Source organism: Eurypyga helias, unplaced genomic scaffold (genome assembly GCF_000690775.1).
Source record: "Eurypyga helias isolate BGI_N326 unplaced genomic scaffold, ASM69077v1 scaffold36964, whole genome shotgun sequence".
Classification (NCBI taxonomy): Eukaryota; Metazoa; Chordata; class Aves; order Eurypygiformes; family Eurypygidae; genus Eurypyga; species Eurypyga helias.
This window is the reverse complement of record NW_010248760.1, coordinates 1-21,953: the sequence shown is the minus strand read 5'-3', so window position 1 is coordinate 21,953 and position 21,953 is coordinate 1. Positions and strand designations below refer to the sequence as shown.

Here is a 21,953-nt window from a genome sequence, read left to right as displayed (position 1 = left end):
ACCCTCCTCTGCCTGCCAGTCTGGATATGCTTCAGTTTCAGTGGTGAGAAGACTTCTTGAAACTTGATGATCTCAAAGATATATTACTTTTTTCAGCTGAGTTGCTGGAGTCCAAACATGAGACACCCAGTAAGCAGGCAAGCTGCCGATCTACAGCAGAGCTGTGCGTGGCTTCATAGCAAAGAGAGGTCTTATCTTACCAAGTTGTTTATTGATTTTGCTCACTGATTCCTTTCTGAGTCAATACTAATATGAAATTAAAGGGATTTAAATGTTTATAAAGAGGCTGACAGATGGAAGTAATTTAAGCAATAAATAGTCTCAATAAATAAATATTATTTATTATTATTTATTATTAGCAATAAATATTGAGTCTGGAATATTACCGATAAAGAATAGGGAAAGTTCACAGCAGCAAGTTGTAGCTTTCTCCCATGAACTGGGTAATCCATTAGATCTCCATATGCAGTTAGCTGGTGATCCTAGATGATTTTTTCCTTAGCTCTGATCCTTATTTCTGTCTAGATACTCCTGGTCATCTAACCTGATTTAATAGCTGTAAAATGTAAAGCCTACCAGACGGGTTATTTACATGATTTGCTAAGAGTTACCTATTTCAATATTGGGACTTTGGAACTCATTTCCTAACTGCTCAGTAAAGAGTGAATTAGGGTGTAGTCCTCTGCAAGACAGAAAGCCAGTATGAGCCACAAGGAAAGAGAATCTTAAAGTGGAGGTATGAGTAGGCAGTATCCAAAAGATACTCCCACGCTGTTCCAAAGAACACAACCAGCTGATCCCACTGCACCAGGCATTTCATTAAGAATCACCTGAATCTAATGCAACCATAGTACTTTTTTAATTAAAAATACCCCTCTTATTTTTGCCAGTAAAATGTCCCAAAAGTTTTTTTTCCCCAAAGTGTATTTTGAACATAGAAAGTCCTTACTACTCCATGAAATCAGACTATTAGCAAGGATCTTCCCCACGAGTGTTCCAATCACGCACCAGATGAATAAACACTAACCCAGCAAGGCATTTCACTACAGGGGGGAAAAAAGCTCTACCTTCCTGATAAGAAGTGAGTAGAAGCCAAGTTTTGCTCCTTTAGAAAGGCAGGGATAAATCTAAATGGATGATTAAATACTGAGACCACAGTCTCGATGGGACTGATTGAGTGTTTCAAATAAGCCACGACACTTCCTGCTCTGTTCTGTCAAACACTTCATCCATACCCACAGTCACAGGTAGGTACTGAAGGCAGAGTGGAGTGGGTACAGCTGTAATGCCTTTCTTATTATTTACCAGCAGTTCAACACATGACAATTTTGGTTCTTGATCCAGATTTAAATGCATGCTCAAATTAATGTGCTCTGATTTACACTGATGAAAATGATACAAAGTTCTTTGCAGGTCTGCTTTAGTAGCAAATGCTTAACATGATCTGCTAACACAGGACTTTGGCTCTTACAAGCAACAAAGAAAAGAGCAAAACCTCCCCCACATGCATTAGCTTTACTATGAAAATATGTACATTTTTCTATATCTGGTTAGAGCAAGTTCACTTCAGTGTTTAAAGTCAGTATTTTACTCTCTTTGGTTATCCTTATTTTAGTTTTCAAAGACATCTTCATGATTCACTAGGTGTCACCAGATAGAGCTGTCTCCAAACTCACTGAAGTCTACAAATCTGGATCACTACTTTGTACTTCACATCTAATTATCCAATAACCTCTCCCAGACTGATTAAATGCCATCATGCAGATCCAACATCCAATTAAATTATTCAGGGATGCAAATTCCTGCCTTCAACCCTCTTGTAAGGGTTGAACAACACTGTCAGGTTCTTGAAGGGGACAGTCAGTGAAAATATGTTGTGTTTAACGTGTAGACAATAGCACACAGCACTTTTTCATTCAGGGACTGTATTTAATACAGATTCTGATAAAACTGGCTCATTGGGAGAGGCTGCAAGAGCATTGGAAAATTGTTCTAACATTCACAGTCAAAAACTAAGAGAGTGGATTTTGTTTAATTTATTTAGTAGCATTAATAAAAATAACAAGACTTACTTCATAAAAATCCCATTGAAAGCTTCGGAAGATTTACAGGGTTTGTTGAATCTAGCCTTCAGTAAAAAGGCTTTTCAGAGCTAAATTAGGTGCTGAATCAGGGCAGTGTCATTTTACCGTCAAGTTACCCAAAGCAGTAAGCTGGCCTATCGTTATGGCACACTGTGGAACTAGGTAGTTTTAGTCCTAAACACTTGTGAAAACTGGTATCATGTTCTGAAAGACATTTACGAACTTCACTGCAATCCTTTGCTACTGTCATCTTTCATCAAACCTGTTCTTTGTATCCACAAGTGAAAATACCGAGCAGGTTTTTGCATCCAGGTGGGAAATTTCAGTGCCAAAATCGAAGAACTTGCTTACTCAACAGCATTACTGAATTCCAGTTATGAGCCTGTTTAGCAAAGATCCCTAATTTGACTTACACCTACGATTTCACAAACTAAGTCAGGTGGAACTCCAACAGCAGTAGCATGACATCGGTGGAACCACGCCTTTGCCAAACCAGCTGAAATAAGAGATATGCCATGAGACAAATGATTGTTTTCAGAGATGCCATTAACTCATAACACCTCCTCACTGCTACTGTATCAAATACTCAACAAAGGAATAACCATTTTGCTCTTGTGCTCTTTGTGGATAAGGTACAAAACTGAGGCCCTGGTTAAAACTGAGGATTCCTTAAGAGAAAGGATGTTCTCCACATTGCTTTAAGGCAAATTGAACTCAGATAATTACAGCCAGTCTACACAGCTGGCTCTACAAGTTCTGGACGGATGCTGCAGCTTGCTCACCACCGCCAGCGCACCACCACGCAGGTAAGGGAGGTTTGCAATAGGAACAGCTTGAGGATTTCACCCCCGGTGTTGCAACAACAGGTAGAACAGGTCCTGTATTATTTATAAAGCTAAGTGTTCGGTGAGGCAAGATGCTGTATAACACAGAAGAAATTACCTATCACACTGCTCCCCAAATCACTCTGCACACTCTATTGGAATTCTTCGGCATAGCCATTCAGAGATAAAGGAAAACAGAATAAACTAGTAAGAGGTCAGTACTGCTAGAGAAACTGAAATTGCATCTCATCTTACCTCGACAGTGAAGAGCTCAGATGTCACAAACGTGCGTTCTTGTTGGATATCCAAAACTCTAGGTCAAATAAGGGGTACATTAGAGATTGCAACAACCCTCTTCCACTGCAAAATAGTTTCTGCAAGTGTTTGGACAGTAACTATCTTTGCTGCCTTCTGTATTAGACACTCTATGCAAAAAGGTGCTTTCACATTGGAACAAAAATGAAGGAAATTAAGGTTTTTCTGAAATATAACAAGAAAAACTCTTTGATTAAGTAATCACTTACAGGCTTGCCTTCAGAGAACATTTGGAAACCTGTCCAAACCTCTCATAATCTTTGTGCTATTCTGTGGTTATATTTCCCTACTATTAGTCTGATTTACCTTGCTTCTTCCCGAGCCAAAATCTCCAGTAGCTTTGAAATGTCCCCAGGGCAGTCAGAAAGCACAAGGGAAAACCTGCACACTCTGCAGTCGAGGGACAGGGCACGAGCTATGCACTGTTGCAGCAAATGCAGTTCCAAGTTTCCACTGCATATAACAACTGCCACTCTGAAAACAGAGAAAAACAGGATTTTTGATTAGCACTTGGCTGTGCCAAGGAACTGTAGATCGCAGACACTGTATTGAATATCAGCTTAAGATCTGCTAGGACTGCCCTTCAATAAATGTGTATTACATGTCAGAGGGGCCCCTGGATCTCCGCATCCCTTGTGGGCAGGCATTGGGAACCTAGAAGCTGTGTTTCAGAGTACAATGCCTTGCGCTGGAAATTTTATTTTGTCTTGAGTGCATGTTAAGTTTAAATACATTCCGGCCTATGTCCTGAGCCAAATCTCAATCCGCTTAAGTACTGAAGTACTCATGCCCACATGGAAGAAGTCACTTACCCACAGGTTTAATGCTAAGCACAAGGGTAATCCCATTGACTATCTGGTCAGGAGTTCTCCAGGCCGGGAGGCAGGTGCCACTGAGTGACTGCAGAAAACAGCCTGTCTCCCACCACAGACAGGGCTCATTTCCACAAGTGGAATGAGGGACGGTAACAGGCTGACGTGAGGGGACATGCTTTCCTGGCAGACGTGACCATGCCTCCTGGAGTTGTGCATGACTGCCTTTCCCTCAACCATTTGAGAATTCAGAATGACAAGATTTGTTGGGTCTTCAGGCTGACATTTGTCTTGTTCAACATGGTCTTCTGACCTGTGAGTGGTGTCTTCAGCCTGAAGTAGACACCACAGATAAGCCTGTTGCCAGTTCAGGAGCAGGAACTGCCTCATCACCCATTAAACAAGTTGCGTCTCTCCGTTTCCTGGGACCAAGGCACTCAACCCCATGATTCCGCCACCGTTCCCCGTTTGCAATAGCTGCCGTACCTTTTACCCTTCAACTCGGGCAGCTTTCCTGCAACCAGCGCTGCAAGGCCAATGGCCCCTTCCGCATCAACCGTGGCTCGCTCATACTCCAGCAATCTCAGCATTGAAATGAGGATGTCCTCCTCCCTGAAAGTAAGAGAGTTGGGTCAAAACAAATCAAAAAGAGCTACCAAAGGCCAAAGACAACACATTTATGTATAACCGGATTCCTTCCATCCTCCCAGGTACATGGACCCCAAGGAGGTGTTACAGCAAGCTGTGCTGCTGGGGCTGAAAGCACATCTCAGCCTTGTTATTGACTGAAAGACAGAATGGCATTTTTTGCTAGAAACATTGTGCCACCTATAGCCTTGTGGTAAGTATATTCTGCCAATGTGGCCTTTCTGCCAAGATTTAGAAGAGTTTTGTACAAGTCTGCCTTCAAGTGTTGTAGAACACAAGAAGGACAAGTTTTACACCCAGAGCATGACCAGGTACTAGCAGCAGGTGAAGTTTTGGCAAAAGGGATCAGTCAGTCTGGATGATACCCTTAATCAAATGATTTAGTATAGGTAGCCCTGCAAGGAGCAGGGAGTTGGACTCGATGGTCATTTATGGGTCTCTTCCAACTCAAGATATTCTATGATACGTGGGATTGGGTTCAGTGTCTTTAGGGCCCATCTGGGAAGGAGAGGCACCCCACCACCACCATGCTCTCACAGTGTGTGCACCAGGGCATCTCCTGCCAACTTACTCTCTGCTGTACATGAAGAACCACCATACCCTGGGGGTACAGCACATTTTTCATATAGAGCAATGTTCACCCTGTCTTATTCATTTCACTGTTTTTCTTCACCTACCTCACAGCAACAACTTTATCCACAAGTTTCCCAGACAGCTGCAAAGAATTGCTGCCAAAGCAAAGTCCGCTCACATCTGCAGATTTCAAAAAGACAAAAATATGAAGCTGGCTGCTTTAGACAAGTTCAACATTATTTAGGGTCCTGACTGTTTTGTGCCCTTAATGAGTACAGCACACTGCTGTTATATGATCTTCAGTTGCCTTTTTTTTTTTTAATGACAAAAATGTGTTTGGTAATGGAAGATCAAATCTCACAGGAAGATTTTGCCATTTTGGACCCTTTTAAGAAAATTATGATTCTTCACTGGTATAGTTGAACTGCAAAAGTGACCCTGTAGCCCAGTGCTTTCCGCTGTTCAATGAGGCTTGAAGGAGGGAAGAACCAAGCGTAGCACTGGGTTGGTTAGCTACAGCGGAACGGTTAGCAACGGAGTGCCGAGACGAGCAGAGCTGACCGAGAGAATTAAGAATTGTTTGTTCATAAAACTCCCATTCAAACCAGACCTTCCAGAGATTTGAATATCAGGTAAACAGGATATTCTTAAATTGCTTAACAGTTGAGGTTTTTTTGAGCAAATGATGTGGAAACAACTGTATTGTTTATAAACATTGATGTTCTGAGAACAGTTTTTTGAGTCTAAACACTTCACCACATTTTCCTGCCTTTTCACAAATAAGTGTTTTACAAGAGAGCTTTCCCATGGACTTCACTGATTAAGATGCTGCTTCTGAGCACAATGGTCAGATAAGTAGTCAGATATTTCTAAGTACTCACCTGAACATTTCATGTGCACTGGCATTAGTAGTGTATCCCAGGGTGGTGGTGGTGGTGAAAATGTGGCAGAATTTGCTTTTACAGCTTAAGTTCTGACTCAACAGAGATTTCTTTTGAAATATGTTTGTACTGAATTAATGAGAAAATAATACAGATGGAGAAATCAATTACAACCTCTATTTTACCTCTAAAAATACCAAAGCACTTTCTTACCTCCATAAAAGTGATGATTGCTGCAAGCCTGGTCTTCAATTGGGTGGCCAGCCTTTAAGGACTGTTGCAACACAGGAAAACTTTCAGATTCAACCCCCTGGAGAAAATACCTGTTGTCACTTTTTTTTTTTTTTTTTTTAATCCAGTCACCACCAAAGTGGACACCAAAAAAGCTACAAAAAGTTTTCTCTTCAAATTAACAATTAATTTCAAATTGCATATTAACTGTGCTATCATTAAACTTATCCTGTGGCTTATTTAGGGCTAGACTTCTCCCATGAAAAATTATTTCAAAACACTGAATCGGATTTCATTTCATAGAATGGTTTAGGCTGAAAGGGACCTGAAAGTCCCAACCCCCCTGCCATGGGCAGGGACACCTTCCACTAGACCAGGTTGCTCAAAGCCTCATCCAGCCTGGCCTTGGACACTTCCAGGGATGGGGCATCCGCAGCTTCTCTGGGCAACCCGTTCCAGTGCCTCACCACTCTGTGCAGAATATTTTGCTTTGGAGGAGTCTTCCCCACATTTTTTCTTAAATCCAGCCAAGCAGCCAAGGGACAGGAGGCTTCCCAGGCTCTCAGAGGCTTTCTCCTAGGTGAAGCCCACAGGATCAGATAGTCCCTGTCCCCAGCATTTGCAGTCTCTGCCAGTGTGTTATTGGATACCAGTGCAGTGTTATCACTAGATACCAGTGCCTTTTGAAAAGAGCTGTTGCGAAAGCTGCCAAAATACAACACTTCATAGCTGAAAGGAAACTTACAATTACAGAAACGTGTGGGTTGAGGTGTTTGAGTGCAGCAGCCGACCCTGCCAGCAAGCCACAGTGGCCTCCTGCAGGGAAAATCACCGCATCCAGCTTTGGCACCTGCTCGTACACCTCCAGCCCCACGGTTCCCAGGCCCGACAGGTAAACAGCACTATCCTCCCTGTGGGAAGGAAGAGCACAGCTCAGCAGGGTTCACCATCATCAACGCAGCGATAGTTCGATCTGCTACTTTAAAGACATTGTTCAGCAGAAAAACATGAGTGACCAAAGAGGGGAGGAGGTGGTACAGCAGGACACCGCCATCAGGCAGACCATGGCATGCTGTTACCTACTAGGAGGAAACGTTGACAAACCCCCCAAATAGCCTTCAGGCTGAAGAGCACTTATCTCTGTTGTTACCAGTATCAGGTGTTTACAGAGCTGGTGAGACAGACATCATGTTTCCACTGCCAGCACTCCCTTCAGCTTAATGAATTTTAAATGTTGCAGTGCAAATTAAAAGCAAACTCTCAAAAGGAAATCTCCTTCCGTTTATTTGTAAGTGGAATTTAGTGTTCATGAAAAACGGGATTTTTTGTGAAATTTAAGCACTGCGTTCAACCTCACAAATACCAAACAGACTGCTACAGCTAAGTCTTTCCACAATCCAGGGCAAATATCTGATACCTTCACATTACTCTGGAAGGGCAAGAGAAGCATTTAGTCATGCCAAAATACTCACTGGTAAAACAATTCCAGGCAAAGGTAATATAAATGAGCAGAATAGGGACACATAGAGTCAAAAGATTGAAGGAAAGTCCACTGTACAGTCACACAATTGACTTGGATCTATTTCTAAAAGCTGTTTTACATTTTAGCTAAAAGATAGCAATGATGTAAATGTAGACTGAGATATGAACAAAAAACATGAGACCTCTGTATGCCTTTATGTTCGCTTTTTCTGGCAAACAGATCAGCAAACAGAATTATAGACCCAATGGCTTACTTGACCCAGGATGTTTGGGTACTAGGAAGCTATGCTTCTGTTTCTGTTAGACCTGCACACAGAGGCACAGGAGCACAGAACGCCTGCAAGGCAGAGACCAATGCCCTCTTGAGACATTACCTTGTTTACAGCAAAACACAGCAAACCCCTCAGGGCGAGAGTCTACATAACTACACCAGAAAGGATAGAGGGAATGAACTTCTACTCCTGTTGCACAGCTAAAGACAAAGGCAAGAAATCATAGTGGGATGGGCAACCGAACCCTTGCATTTATAGTCTTTACCAAGACACTGAAGGAGTTCTCTGCTCCCTCTTACATGTACCACGGTATTATCACTGGTCTCCTGAACAGTTCTGGAGCCTTATTTGCAAATAAGGCTCAGAACTGAGTTTGCAGAGTATCCCTGCCATGGTTACATGGGAGACCAGAGGGACCTGCAAAAATGAATGAGGACCTGGGATATTCAATTTATGAGTAAAACTTCTCTAACAGCTGAAATCTCTGTCCGAAGGAGATTGCTCTGGGCATGGAGATTTATCAGCAGTTTGAATTAATGTTTCAGGTAATCGTGTTTTCCTTGCTAACATCCACCACTTCACTGATCAGCCTTCAGCTTTTTATCATGAAACGCGTTATTTCATTTGCACTGTGATTACTTCTTTGTGAAGGCAAACACATCTCCTTCGGAAAAGAGCAGATGAATCTAAAGACTGTAGATTTAACCAAGCATTTTTGAATCAGAGGTAGAAATTTGGCCATTTGCCTTCTGAAACATGTAGTCAAAGATGGGCCGTCAGGGTTCAGTTTCCCAATGAAATTTTGACGTGGCAGCTAGCAGGCTTTGTTTCTCTGCTCTCCAAATAAAGGGCTCAAAATCTATCATCCATCCTTTCTAGAGTAATAGACTAACAAGATCACAAATGGATGAGAAGCAGGTATTTGGTTATGGAGTTACACAAGAAAAAGTGGACTCTCAAGGAAGGAAGGTGTGTGATTCATTCAGTGGCACACGTACCTCTCTGATTCACAAATTAATCTTTCTCACAACACCCTAGAGGTACTGTGTTACTTACTGGCAGTATTTACATTGCATTTATAATGAGGTCCAGAACACCTATAGTTATTAAAAATCCCATGTTACCTAGCCAGCAATTAGACTCAATGATTGAATTCCAACTTGAAAAATAACAATTCCTTCCTGGAATTTCACAGGAAGTTGCAGTTGGATAAAAAGTTTGCTTCCTGTAATTGGACTGTTGCATGATCATTTTCATAACGTAGTATTGTAATTGCACTCAAGAAATAGGAAGAACTGACACTGACACACCCAACGACAGGGCATTACCCATGCAGGTAAAACCAGAGACAGTCACGTAATGGCTACTTCAGGGAGGAAAGAATGAATTGTTGGTTAAGGACAACCAGAGACCAAATTGCTAGGGGTTTCATGCAAGCTGGAATTAAACTGACATAAAATGACATTGCAGAAGTTCCATTCTAAAGCACAGGAGACAAGCAGATGTTTTACAGGCAGCTTTGGCAAGTGACAATGAACGTGTGTCAGACATCCACTGAAGAAGACTGGCTAGCCATATACACACACATCTCTCCGGGAAAGCTCTCCCAGTCTACACCTAACAAAATACATTTCAGGCATCCCATTATGGAAAGGCTGACAACTGTAGTGTTTCTTTGGGTTGGGTGTTTTTTTGTTTGGTTGTTTTTGGGTTTTTTGGGGGGTGTGGGGTGGTGTCCCCTCCAGGGTGTGAAAAATTGCATCTGTGAGATTTTAAGTAAACATGGTAACAGATTGAATAACTCAGTTCCTTGCAACCTGAAATACCTGTTGCTTGTAACCTGAAAACTGAAATAAATCAGTGTTCCTTGATATGAACAATAAGGAGTTCACTTAGGGTTCCTCAATGCTAGATGCTGAAGTCCTTCACATGCATTGTCCCTGGAGCGTCATAAACCTGGAGAATATCTATCTTGTGTAAAACAAATAATTATTTGGGGAAGAGGGGCAGAATAAACATGAAATTTCAAAATAAACCCTTTAGTTCTTACATGCAAACGTGACAGCTGATGCAAGGCAGCTGGGAGCTAACATATCCATTGAGCAATGGCTGACAGAAATTTGGAAATCACAAATTTATGGAAAGCTGTGGTTTTCAAAGAAAACCTAAATGGGTTCAAAATTTAGTGTGATGCAGGACACCTTATTCCATTGGGTTTCTTTCAAAGTCTCAGTCTGGGACAAGGTTGTGCCCGTGGTGACAGACAAGGCACAGCAACCGGCCCTGTGGGTCACTTGCTGTCGGCAGAGCTAACAGTGTGATTGAAAAGTACAGTTTTGAATGTTGCCTTCCCAGTAAACCAACTGGGAAAGAAGTGAGGGCTTTCTCCATTCTGCTCATTCTGGGATCCTCTTTCCAAGCAAAGTCACTCCTCATCGCTATGGTTAATGCAGTAGTGCCTCGGAGCCGAAAGGGAACGGGCACTCACTGCTCTAGGTGCCGCACAAACATGAAGTGGTGGATAAAGCCTGCACAGAGGTGGGGAGGGAGAGTAACATTCCAGTTGAGTGCATCAGAGGGACTGCCAGCTACCTCATGCTAATGATTCACTCCTCCACGCTTGGAAAACTTACTTGAATAAAGGTAAGGAAAAAAAAAAAAAGGGAAGGGAAAGGTGGAAGAGACTATGGAGAGAAAAGGAAAAAAAAAAGAAAAATGGATCAGTTCTAAATATTTTTGCCTGTCTTATTCTAATCATGTTTTATTAGACCCAGCTTGTTCAATGACCTCAAATACTTCAAAATTCAATTTATACTCATCCTTAGATACTTTAAATATATGTGTGAAGTAACCTCTTCATCATCATCTTTCAGAATCACAGTATTGTCACTCATACCAGACATGTGAAAATTCTGCAGCATTAACCTTCTCTTGCTACGACACTACGACACCGAACCTTTTGCATTAAGGACTAGCTTTTACACACCTTACTCCAAACAGAGACCAAACATGAACGCTAGCCTCAATGCTTTCTGGCAGGGTTCATAAAGAGTTAACAGTTATCCATTATCATACGCGCCCCTCTAATTTCTAATCATGACGTTTGCCTAATTTAGGGGAAGAGTGCTTCATTTTGGTTTCCATTCCCAAGTGTTACAGAAAGACTGATGATTAGTACCTGGGAATAAGTAACTGTCCCTGCTGCAGCTAGGGGGAACATTTTAGTGACCTGTGATCAAATTTTAATGAAACAAAACATTTTTGCAGAATGGTGCAAGTATCTAAATCTAATCTTTCTTATCAACCTGACTTTCCACTTACTCTTCGAGGTAGAGGTAACCGTTCTCCTGCGCCAACCTCCTTGCATGCGTCTGGGAATCCTTAGCTGTAGTGCCATACGATATAACCATGGCACCGTACTCACGGCACATTTTCACTCTGGCCGGGGACGTGCTGGTTGACATGATGACAAACACTGGAATACGGAGCTCTGAGGCATGGTAAGCCACAGCCATGGAAAAGTTACTGTCCGAAGCCACGATCACCCCCTTTCTTTGCTGATCCTAAAAAACAGGGTTGCTTATTGCATATTATATAGTGTCACAGAGTTGTCCTATATGATCCTGGATCATTCTAATAGTCTGATTTCCTTCTTTTCCTCTACTAGCTGATCGTATTATGATACAGTGTACGTGTGTCTGGCATGATCTCAGGACTTACACACAAAGCTAAGACAGCACAAGTTCAGTCCTTGTCTGGTCCCTCTTCTCTGACAGTGTGAAATTATTTCATTTTACGTTTCCCTCTAATAGAAGGGTTTAGTCTTATTATTACAGAAGTGCAGGAATAACCATTGTTTCAGGGCTGCTGTATCATGCCAATTATAATTATTATTGCTGCAGAGACTCAATAACCTCCTACAACAAATGATAAGCAAGCTATTCATGTAATGATACTGAAATTCATTACAAAATCAAGCGGTGATCTAAATCCTTCTCGTCATCCATTGTAACCAATTTCATCATCACTTAACATTTGGTGGTTTCAACATGTCAGAACATTAGTGTGCATACAAGCATTTTCAGCTAAATCTCACAGAAAAAATGCTGATATTTACATTATTCAAGCTTTTCTTTCAAATATTGTCAAGCATTTCACCAGCCAATCAGCCAAGTAGTAAAGTGTTTTACATTCAGATACTAGCGGATGTATCTATACTGTTCAGCACAATGGTTCAAAAGGCAAGAAACAGTGTGATTCCACGGACATTATGGGTAAAATGATCTTTAACTCTGCTCCATTTTTGTGAAGCAGAACTAATCTATTTCTTACTGAACGCTGATGCTTTGTTATACCTGAGGCAATGACGTCAGAAGGTAAAGAACACCTCGTTCCTTCACAGATCCCGTGTACTGGAGGAACTCTTTCTTTAGGTAGATGTCCATGCCATACTGCTTGGATAGCCTAGAATACTGGAGTACAGAATTGTTATTATGGGGATGTATCTAAAATTAAGAACAATCTTCCACACCCCATCAGCTCCCCGGTGAGGCATCCATTCAACTGCTACATATGAGCTCTAAGAAGTACGTTTCATAACCTGCTTCTTTAGAAACACATGACAGTGTGTTTTTACCTACCAGATTCTTCTGACCTGCGGAAGTCATTTTCAATCTTGCAGCTGTGAAATATGCAACCCATGCTATTATGAATTCTGAAAATAACACTAGTTTTGTTCCTACTGTTCAAATACAAGTATTAAAATAAGTATTTTCAATTATTTCAAAAGCCACACTATGGCCTGATATTTTAGCACTTGCCAGAACTGGATATTGAATGCCCCAAAAATAAGGTCATTTCCTAATAGATGCAAAATCAGTCAGAAAATTCCCCTTACGACTCAGTGTGCTGGTTTCAGGCAGGAATGAGCTCCTTTTCTTCACAGTGCTGTCAGCTAGCCCAGGGCAGCTGGTTTCTTCCCAGTGGTTTTGTCACCCTGGGGCTCTGGCTCTGGGGCTTAGACTCTTGCTGCTCTGGGACCAGGCTGTGTGTCAGTAGGCAGGTGGTGAGCAATTGTATAATATTTTCTGTTTTCTATTATTTTAATTACTTATTAGCAGTAGTATTGTTAGTATTAGCAGTATCACTATAATTTTGATTTATATCCAATTATTAAATAGTTCTTATCTCAGCTTTACGAGCTTCCTTGTCTTTTCCTCCAACTCTCCTCCTGCACTGGGGGTGAGGTGGAGGTGAGCGAGCAGCTGATTGGTACTTAATTGCTAGATAAGATTGAACCACGACAGTCTGCTCTGGTTTCTGCCACTGATTCATGACTGAATATTGCTCATTTTCCACCCTAAGGACAGTATGACATGAGTAGGGACAGTTCTTATTTGAAAAGCGATGGAAATAATTAAAAAAATATTTCCCAGGACTGCAAGTGTAAGCAGCAGCTGTTTGAGAATGCTCAGTTCAGAACAGAAAGGATCCCTGATCCAAGAGGAATTAGCAATCACAGGTTATGTGATGCAGTGTCCCAGTGCATGATTTTTTAATTATTTTTTTAGTGACAAATCTTTATAAATGTTTATAGTAGGGCACTCACAGCATGCATTGGCATATTAATTTCCTCTTACTATATTATCTAAAACAAGAATTTTAAACAAGGTAACTTATGAAATAGAGCTGCAGTAAGCCCGTGGGTTCTAGTTCCTCAGGCTTATTGCATCTCTATTTCATAACTGGCTCTACTTCTTCCATCAGCTGCCAAAGCAAATGAGGACCTGGGCATTTAAGGGATCAAGCCTTCGTTTATGATAAATCACAAAAAGAGAGAGATTAAAAGACAGCATAACAATATATTTCAAATATTTATCTCAAAGAGTATTTGGCAGTGTCATGCATAGGGTGTATTGTGTACATGGCAATCGGTGCTGACATTTTTCAGACTATGGGAATTTCAATGTGAATTTATATAACCTAAGTCCATCAGAAACAAATACTTGCTTTAAGGTATACAGTTAAACTAAATATTTCAGATTCATGTTTCAATGCTTTTTAGTGGATTTACAAGCATATTTTAAATTTCTCACCCATAGGTGGGGCCAGATTCTCTATTTTGCTTCTAAAAATCCTGCAACAGGAGCTACCACTTCCTGCTCCTTTGCAAATCTGGCTGCAGAACTGAAAGAATTGAAAGTGCTTAGTACAGTAATAGGATAACAGTTTCTATCCTAAACAGCCTAATCTATGGAGAACGCCTACGCAAAAGAAAAGAACTCTAGATAATAAACACTGCTTTACCAATTCTTCACATACCATACTAGTTTTATCATTTTTGGTTTTGTAGAGAACCTTGGATTCTAGAGTGAACAACGAGAAAAAGGATTTAAGGAGATGGATCATCCCGTGACTTTATAAAGTTTCTAAGTCTCTTACATTTTAAAATATGTGTCATTAAGTCACTCTTTACCACAGAGGAGGTGTACTTCAGATTATTATTATTTTTCTTTAATTCTGAAACTCAATATTTTAACTCTTTAGGTTATCCTTTTCTGCTTCTTTTAACTGAGGCGCTTTTTAAAATGTAGCCTAAATGTGGCAATTACTTCTAACAAAGGAAGTGTCAGCACTATTTTCAGCTTATTGACCTGATGTGTGGCCTTGTACCACCCACTGAACCCACCTGTAAGTTTTCCCTTTTGTCACTGTGGCCTTATCCAGGGACTACAGATACTGTGTACAACACACAGCAGAGCCTCCGTTTGGCATCCAAAAAGCTAACACAAAACAACTCTTACATTTCCTACATCAGTAACCAAACTAAGTGCCCAATTTAAAGTTCATTCCTTGTTTTCCTATACTCACTACCTCTATAACATCTGTTGCAATCACGATGCCCGATCTCAGCTCCAGGCATAACGAACCAGGAAGTTCCATTCGTGGTCTTAAACTGCAGATTATGAATCACCCTGCAAAGTATTTCTTCATTCAATTAACTGAATGGGTTAGAGTTATACTTGATTCTTTAAATCCAAAGAGATGTCCCTAAAAGGGGCCCTTACCTCACAGCAGCCAGTTGAACTAAAGGTTATCTGTGTTTTTCTTGACACCACTCTGTGTTTTCAAGAGTTTCCTTTTGAAACAGTTCACGAAACATACACCAATGACTTCTGTGGGAACATTACATTGAAGACCAAGAGTCATGGGCTATTTTTCACACTAAAACAAGTGGGGATATAGATTTTTCACTATTCTGATCATCCCAAAAGCATAGTTCATAGGAAGAGACTGAAGAAAGTTAGCCTGTTTAGCTTGGCACAGTAAATGCAGAGAGGGACTACGACTGTGTTGCATACATCTGCTAGGGACACCCTAGAGAAAAGAACTCTTTAAGCTGAGGGGCAAAGCTGCCTGAGAACAAATGGTGTGAACTGGCCAAAGAGAGCTTAACTACTTGTGAGCAGGAACACGATCAGTTTACGAGAATTTTGTCTTCCACGGATGCCTGCAGGAGCAGGGATGGACTCAGTGCTGCCGTCTCGCCTTTTCCTGCACTAGGCTGTGTTGGGAGCAAGGACACGGCCCAGAGCACAGGGCTGAGATAGGCTTCGCTAGTTTGGCAGAAGTGCACGATGCCATGAGCTGTGGGGAAGGCATGATGGAGGCTATCAAAGGGAAGGGAGCCAGCTAATTCTGCTTTCCAAATTTAGCCCTGACACCCTCCTCTTCCTGCCCATAGACTGACCTACCTTTGTACAGCAAGATTAAACCCATCTAACAAATACAGCCAGAGTTGTCAATTACAGAGAAGTGCAGTATTCACCACCTGCAATATAAGTGCAAATCTTCTCTTTTTGGGACAGTCTGTCCTCAAAAGCAGAAGATTGACACTTCTGTCTAGCGCACTGTCTGTGCTCTCAAGCCTGACAGTCAGAATTTTGGTGACAAACGATGCAATGTGTGGGGTTTACTACGTTCCCTCTGTTCACCCAGGCCCTGGCCCCCTGACCACCCGTGCTGCACACGTGTTTGCTCAATTCGCCCTGCTGCCTTCTCAGGCAAGCCAACTTTTCCAGTCTAAAAGGAAATCCAGGTACAGCTGGCAGGATAGTTTACACCAGAGACACTCTGAACAGGCAGTATGAATGCAAAATGCATCCAGTTTGACTCCCTGCACTCCAGCTAACACTACCCTGCAAGTTTTTCGTGTCGCTTTACAGTCCCAAACCATCTTACATCATGCCCTTTGTCATGAGACACACTCCTTCAATAGTATGCTACAAAAAGACACAGCTATCCTTATTTTTGGGAACTCTGCTGAAAGCAATTATATCTCTGAATCAGCATGCAGCATCTGGGAACCAGAACTGCTCTGCCTTGTAGACCCAACCACTTTGCTCCAGGAACTATTAACCCTAGGCACTGTGCAGGCCAGAAAGACAATCCATGGATGGTAGTGCTGTCAGGGTACCCTGGGTCAGCAAGAGGGAGGGATTCATTGAGAGAGTGATTTGGGGCTGCTGTTATGAATTGCCATTTGGCAAAGACCACAGAGTGCCTACAGTAGTCTTCATGAAGGCTACTAACAGTAGAAGTACACCACAAGTGAAGTAGCTTGCCACTGTACTTCTTTTACACTTTAGCAAGTGACAGTACATTTATGGGAGCGTCTCAGTCATGGTCATACCCAGACTGATCAAGAGGTGCGTGTGTACATCTTAATACCCTCGTTTTGATGAAGACTCACGCGGCAGAACCGCCTGGTTACAGAACACATCCAGCCTTGCCAGGTTGGCCAGGCTAGGAAGGAAGGTCTGTACCTTTGAACTCTCTAAATATGAGGGCTGGTTCCAAACCAGACCCTTCCACAAGCTGCTTACCCAAACACTGACAGTCTGCCACCTCTAACTTGGGATCCTTGCAGCGAGGGTTTTCACCGGCAGCATAATACCACAGTGCATTAAGTCTATGCCTAACGTGGTTTATCCTTTGTTTACAGATCACTGCAATCTTTGAGGATTTAGGTTAGTGTGAACAGGTAAGAAGAAAATTATTATTGACAGTTAACAACAACTAATATGAACAGGGGACATTTTACACAGATCTATCTGCTGCAACCCACACATAACTCTTCCTTTAATTTCTGATCAACTCTCATAAAGAAAAGAAACAGTGAGAGAACACAAAGCCATAATGACTCCCTACCATGCAGGGTGTTTTCTGAACACCACACTGGATTTTGAAAGCTGCTGCACTAATATCTTCAAATCGAATCAGCTTGTTACTGCTTGACAGGCTGGTCCTACTGCTTGACTGAGGGATGCGTGAAAGGGCATCTCTAAGTAACTCCTCATTACGGCTCACGATCTTCATTTCCCAGGTCTTCACATCCCCATTCAGGTAATCCTCCTCGCCAAAATCTTTCAGTCTCTCAGGGTTGATTGAGGGTGGCTTCTGCCCAATAAGACCATTTCTTATTGGCCCATCCTTACAACAGTGAAGATCACAAAGTGCTGGGGCATCTGGTTTCTTTATCTTATTGTCATCCCTGAAAACAAATAAAAGAAACTTGTTAGGAAAGCTTGGATGATTACAGGCTTGACATTTAGCATTTAAGAAGGATGTACATCTCAGTTGCTTTTTGCAAGCCACAAACAAGCAGACTGAATTATTACTGTCATATTACCTCAATTTGCAGGTGGATTGAAAGCCACTGTAACCACCCAGCTTTAGAAAAGCCATCGATAACCCGGCAGATGGGCAAACTGGAAATTTGGCATACCCAAGAAAGTAAGAAAGATGCAGTCCACGCTGTCTGAGCAGCCAAACCTTCCTTGGTACTCAGTCTCAATCGGCAGTGATCCCAGTTCAGGGGGTTCAGAAATTCTGGAATAACTGGAATTGTATTTGCTGTATGCAACTCCATGGTTTTAAAAAAAGGCAAATAGCTGCTGCAGAGCATTCCCTAATACTTATTACTAATAGCAGTAACAATTGTCATTACATTGTACACAAGAGGTCTGCTTCTCTGCCCTTGCATACTTGTAGAGCACACTCTTGACAGGTGTCAACTGACTCGTGATGGGAAGAAATTACTTGGATAAAGGATAACAATTATATCCTACAGAGCTAAAAAAATAGGCCTCCTGATCTGTGAGTTACACCTCATAGATAAACATACCTGTAGACAAGATGATACCGTGAGGCCACACAAACCTCCTTCCCTAAGAAACTTTGGAGAGAAAAAACTGCTACAAAAAATTGCCACTTTTCCTACCTTCAACCACCTTACTCTGTGGCCCACAGTGTTCAGGAGTTCCCAAGGGATAATATGCTGTAGTGTAGGATTTCAAAAGCCTACTAACAAATACGGGCAATACTTCTAGGAATTCTTAGAATTTGGAGAATAATGTGGGGGAAAGGGAGCATTAAGCAAAAGACTGATTTGGAAAAGTGCTCATACCACCCCTGGTCTGTGGCTATGATTGATTACACACATGGTCTAAGTCCCTCAACACACGTTACGTTATGTCATAGATTTCAGCATCATCTCCAACAAAAATATTTTCATTATCACAAAACAATTTGGATTTAAGACATGCCGTTATTCATCAGCAGGGTTGGCTAAAGACAATGTTGCCCTAGTTTTACAGCAACCATCAGCACTGTAATATGCACTGTAATAATTTCCAAAGAAGAATTTTAAAATATTTAGAAACAGTTGTTTTTTGAGCAATTGCCCCACTTTTGGCAGTGTCATCTATTTTTTCTGTGGTCCAAATGATCTTGTGCCAGTAGCTCTGCTTCCAGTCACACTTCCACTGTGTGGAAGCACTGTGTTCCACTGAGAACTTCACATAACAATATGGGCAACATAAAAGGTGTTGTTATTTGAATCAATTAATATACCAGTAGAATCAACCATTCTGTATAACCTGACAAGTGACAAAAAGGACAATTTTTGCAGCAAGGTCTTCTATCTCCAATATTAATGAGATCACCGCTAATTTTCTAAGATAAATAAATAAAGTATTTACACCTTTGTAACTTATCTTGAAACTTGTGATTTAAAATTCCCAATACCGTATCTTTAAGCTGATACAAGCTGGCACTCTGTCTTCAAATTAAATAGCTTATCAAGTGGCTCTATTCCATACTTTTCTGCGTTTCTGCTCCTCTGGGGTTAGAGGGTTGGGACACTTCATAAAGATGTTAAGCTTCCAGTGTTAGCTCTCATGCATGTTCGTCAGCTTAATGCAAAGGTGAGAATCAGATCAGACTGTCTCCCTGTGAACTTGTCACAGCACAGCCCCTGGCATAAACAACAGCTATCATTATCTAAGAGGCCACATCACTGTTAAGAGTTCATTCCCTACCTTCCCCCCATAAAAAACATTTTCCATACCACAACAGCCCATGACCACTCCAAAAAGAGAAGAGCATATAAATCTTACCTCTAAACATATTATCTGAAATGTTTAGCAAGCGTTATCAAAGAATGATACTTCTTTCACTGACAGTGGGTTAAAAGGGTATATGTAAGTAAAATATATAGGTAGATCAAAAAAACCTGTGATTTTTCTAGGTCCGGGTTTTTTGGGGGTTTTGTTTGTTTGTTTGTTTGTTTGTTTTCTTTTACTGAATGGCATTTGAGATCCTGTGAATTTATCTCCTTTCTCTTGGCACTTGTTGCAATCAACTACAAAAAGTCCATTAAAAAAACCCAGTCAAAGATGACCACAAAAAACCCATTGACGAACCAGGATTCTGCTAGAAAGTACAAACAACAGGGCAGTGCCTCACCACACTAGTGCTGTTGAATAGTTTTATATCTGCAAATAGAAAGACCAAAAGAGAGTATTGATTTTTGGCCCTACTCCCGGATCTCCTTTTTTTGGCAGGACAAAGGAGGGAAATAAATCAGATTCTCAGCCCCTGATAGGCCATACTGCTCTCATGAAGAGTGAGTATCTATCTGCTCATGACCATGACGAAGACAATGCCTTATGACCAATTGGAAAAAAAGAACAAAAGTAAAAAAGTACATATTTTTCATTTACATTAGCAAATGACATTTTCCCTGTTGAACTTGCCTGCGTGTGCCACGGACCCACTGAGAGCTCTCGAACTCCCAAGTCAAAGAGTGGGTTGAGGTTTGATAATCCATCACAAACTGACAACCAATAGCGCTGTCGGGTCGCATGCATGTGTATCCTCAAGCACAGTTCACATGTCAGCTGTAGATCACTCAGTGTGAATTTCTTTTGCAGGATTAGACAAAGCAGGCAGAAAAGCATGCAAGTGCTCCCAAAAAAGCCAACATGTGGCTTCTCATGCAGAGTAACAAAAGACGGCCCCTATTCTAGCGATCATGCCCACCAGACGAAAATCTGAGCCAACATAAATACAAACGCCAGCATTATAAAGCATCGCTCCTTTCAGATGGACCGTTTTTCCTTTTTGGAGTTTGTCTAAGAAAGTTTTCGTAAAAATATCTCTTTCCAGCCATAAAACAAACACCCAGCTGGCAAGCTTTGTTACATGGTTCTAAATTACAACATTTTACCTTTAAAGCGATTAGTAAAAGCAAACATGAAAATACAGTTTATAAACCTACTTTTTCAAGAACAGCTGCTCAGCATAACTGCAAAAAATAAAAGAGAAGATCTGTATGCAGATATTGCATGAATAATTAAGAAACTGTAAAGAATATAATTTGTTTAAGAAGATAGCTTTACATAGTTTAAAGTCTCAAAGACAATGTAAAGACAGAGTGTGCCAAAACGTACTCTTTGAATGATAAAAAGCAACAACTTGGAATGAGTCACTTTTCTGTTTACAATTTGCTTTTTTGAATACAATGGATCATTTTCATCAGGTTAAACAGCACTGGGGAAAACAAGTTTGGAAGCATAGTAATATTAATAAACTAAGAAATTAATAAAAAGGACAAAAATAATTTTTGAAAGATAAAATGCAGCAGCAGTGCATACTGCACCTAAAGACGACAACTGTCGCTTCCCTTACAAGGAGAAAGGAATGCCCACACAGTTAGCCTGCAATCATGGGACAATTACATGTCCCCACCAGATGAAGCATATGCAGATTGCCTCCCTCAGGATCCATGAAATGGACTAAACAGATTAAACTGGTATAACAGATCTCTTCAGCTTCTGAAACTGAAGGAGCAAAAAAACTACAAAGCCACGGATATCCAGGAAACAGTTAACTGGGAAGGATTAGTTGCTGTTTCTCCCAGTATAAACGTTAGTGGGAGGTCATACGAAAGTATCAAATAGCAAATTTTAAAGTTCCCTTCTTACAGAAAATAAGTGGCTCACAGAACTCATGACCTCAGGATGCTATGAAGGACAATGGTGGAAATGGGTTCCTAAAAACAAGCGTGCAACTATACAGAAGTAGGTCTAAAGTGACCAACAAACCAAGAAGCACTCTGTGATCCAGGAAGCCCCATAGCACTTATTTGGCAGACCCCGTGAAAGCATCTTAGGTACCTTTTCTCCTTCTCCAAGCTCCTGTTACTGACCACCACTACAGAGAAGATACAGGGGTAAACTGCTCTTTGGTCTGACCCCATCTTGCCATCTGGATTTGCAGAGCTACCGGATATCAGCATTTGGCCCATTTGGCAGCTTTTACCTCTTACAAAGAGTTACAACAATGTGTTTTGAGGCAGAAATGAAGTTGGAATTATGGAAATACATTCTCATGTTACTGTGCTGCTCCACAGGTAGAAATTCTAGTGTCACAAAAGGAAACAAAGAAGTATGGTGGCCTTCTTGAAGGGGTCATGACCTTGGTGGAT

At 41.3% G+C, this 21,953-nt stretch overlaps 1 protein-coding gene across 1 annotated transcript in view; it reads right to left on the bottom strand.

Annotated features, from left to right (window-relative positions):
- SRR (serine racemase) overlaps positions 1-21,725 on the bottom strand; it is a 25,894-nt gene extending 4,169 nt beyond the window's left edge. The window contains exons 1-10 of the mRNA XM_010151170.1: positions 21,643-21,725; positions 17,333-17,675; positions 12,478-12,594; positions 11,444-11,685; positions 7,114-7,279; positions 6,351-6,447; positions 5,361-5,436; positions 4,522-4,647; positions 3,530-3,697; positions 3,164-3,221 (exon numbers count right to left, since the gene is read on the bottom strand). Coding sequence (XP_010149472.1) covers positions 3,164-3,221; positions 3,530-3,697; positions 4,522-4,647; positions 5,361-5,436; positions 6,351-6,447; positions 7,114-7,279; positions 11,444-11,685; positions 12,478-12,594; positions 17,333-17,675; positions 21,643-21,725 — 1,476 coding nt within the window. The remainder of the gene's footprint in view (positions 1-3,163; positions 3,222-3,529; positions 3,698-4,521; positions 4,648-5,360; positions 5,437-6,350; positions 6,448-7,113; positions 7,280-11,443; positions 11,686-12,477; positions 12,595-17,332; positions 17,676-21,642) is intronic.
- Positions 21,726-21,953: the final 228 nt, after the last annotated feature.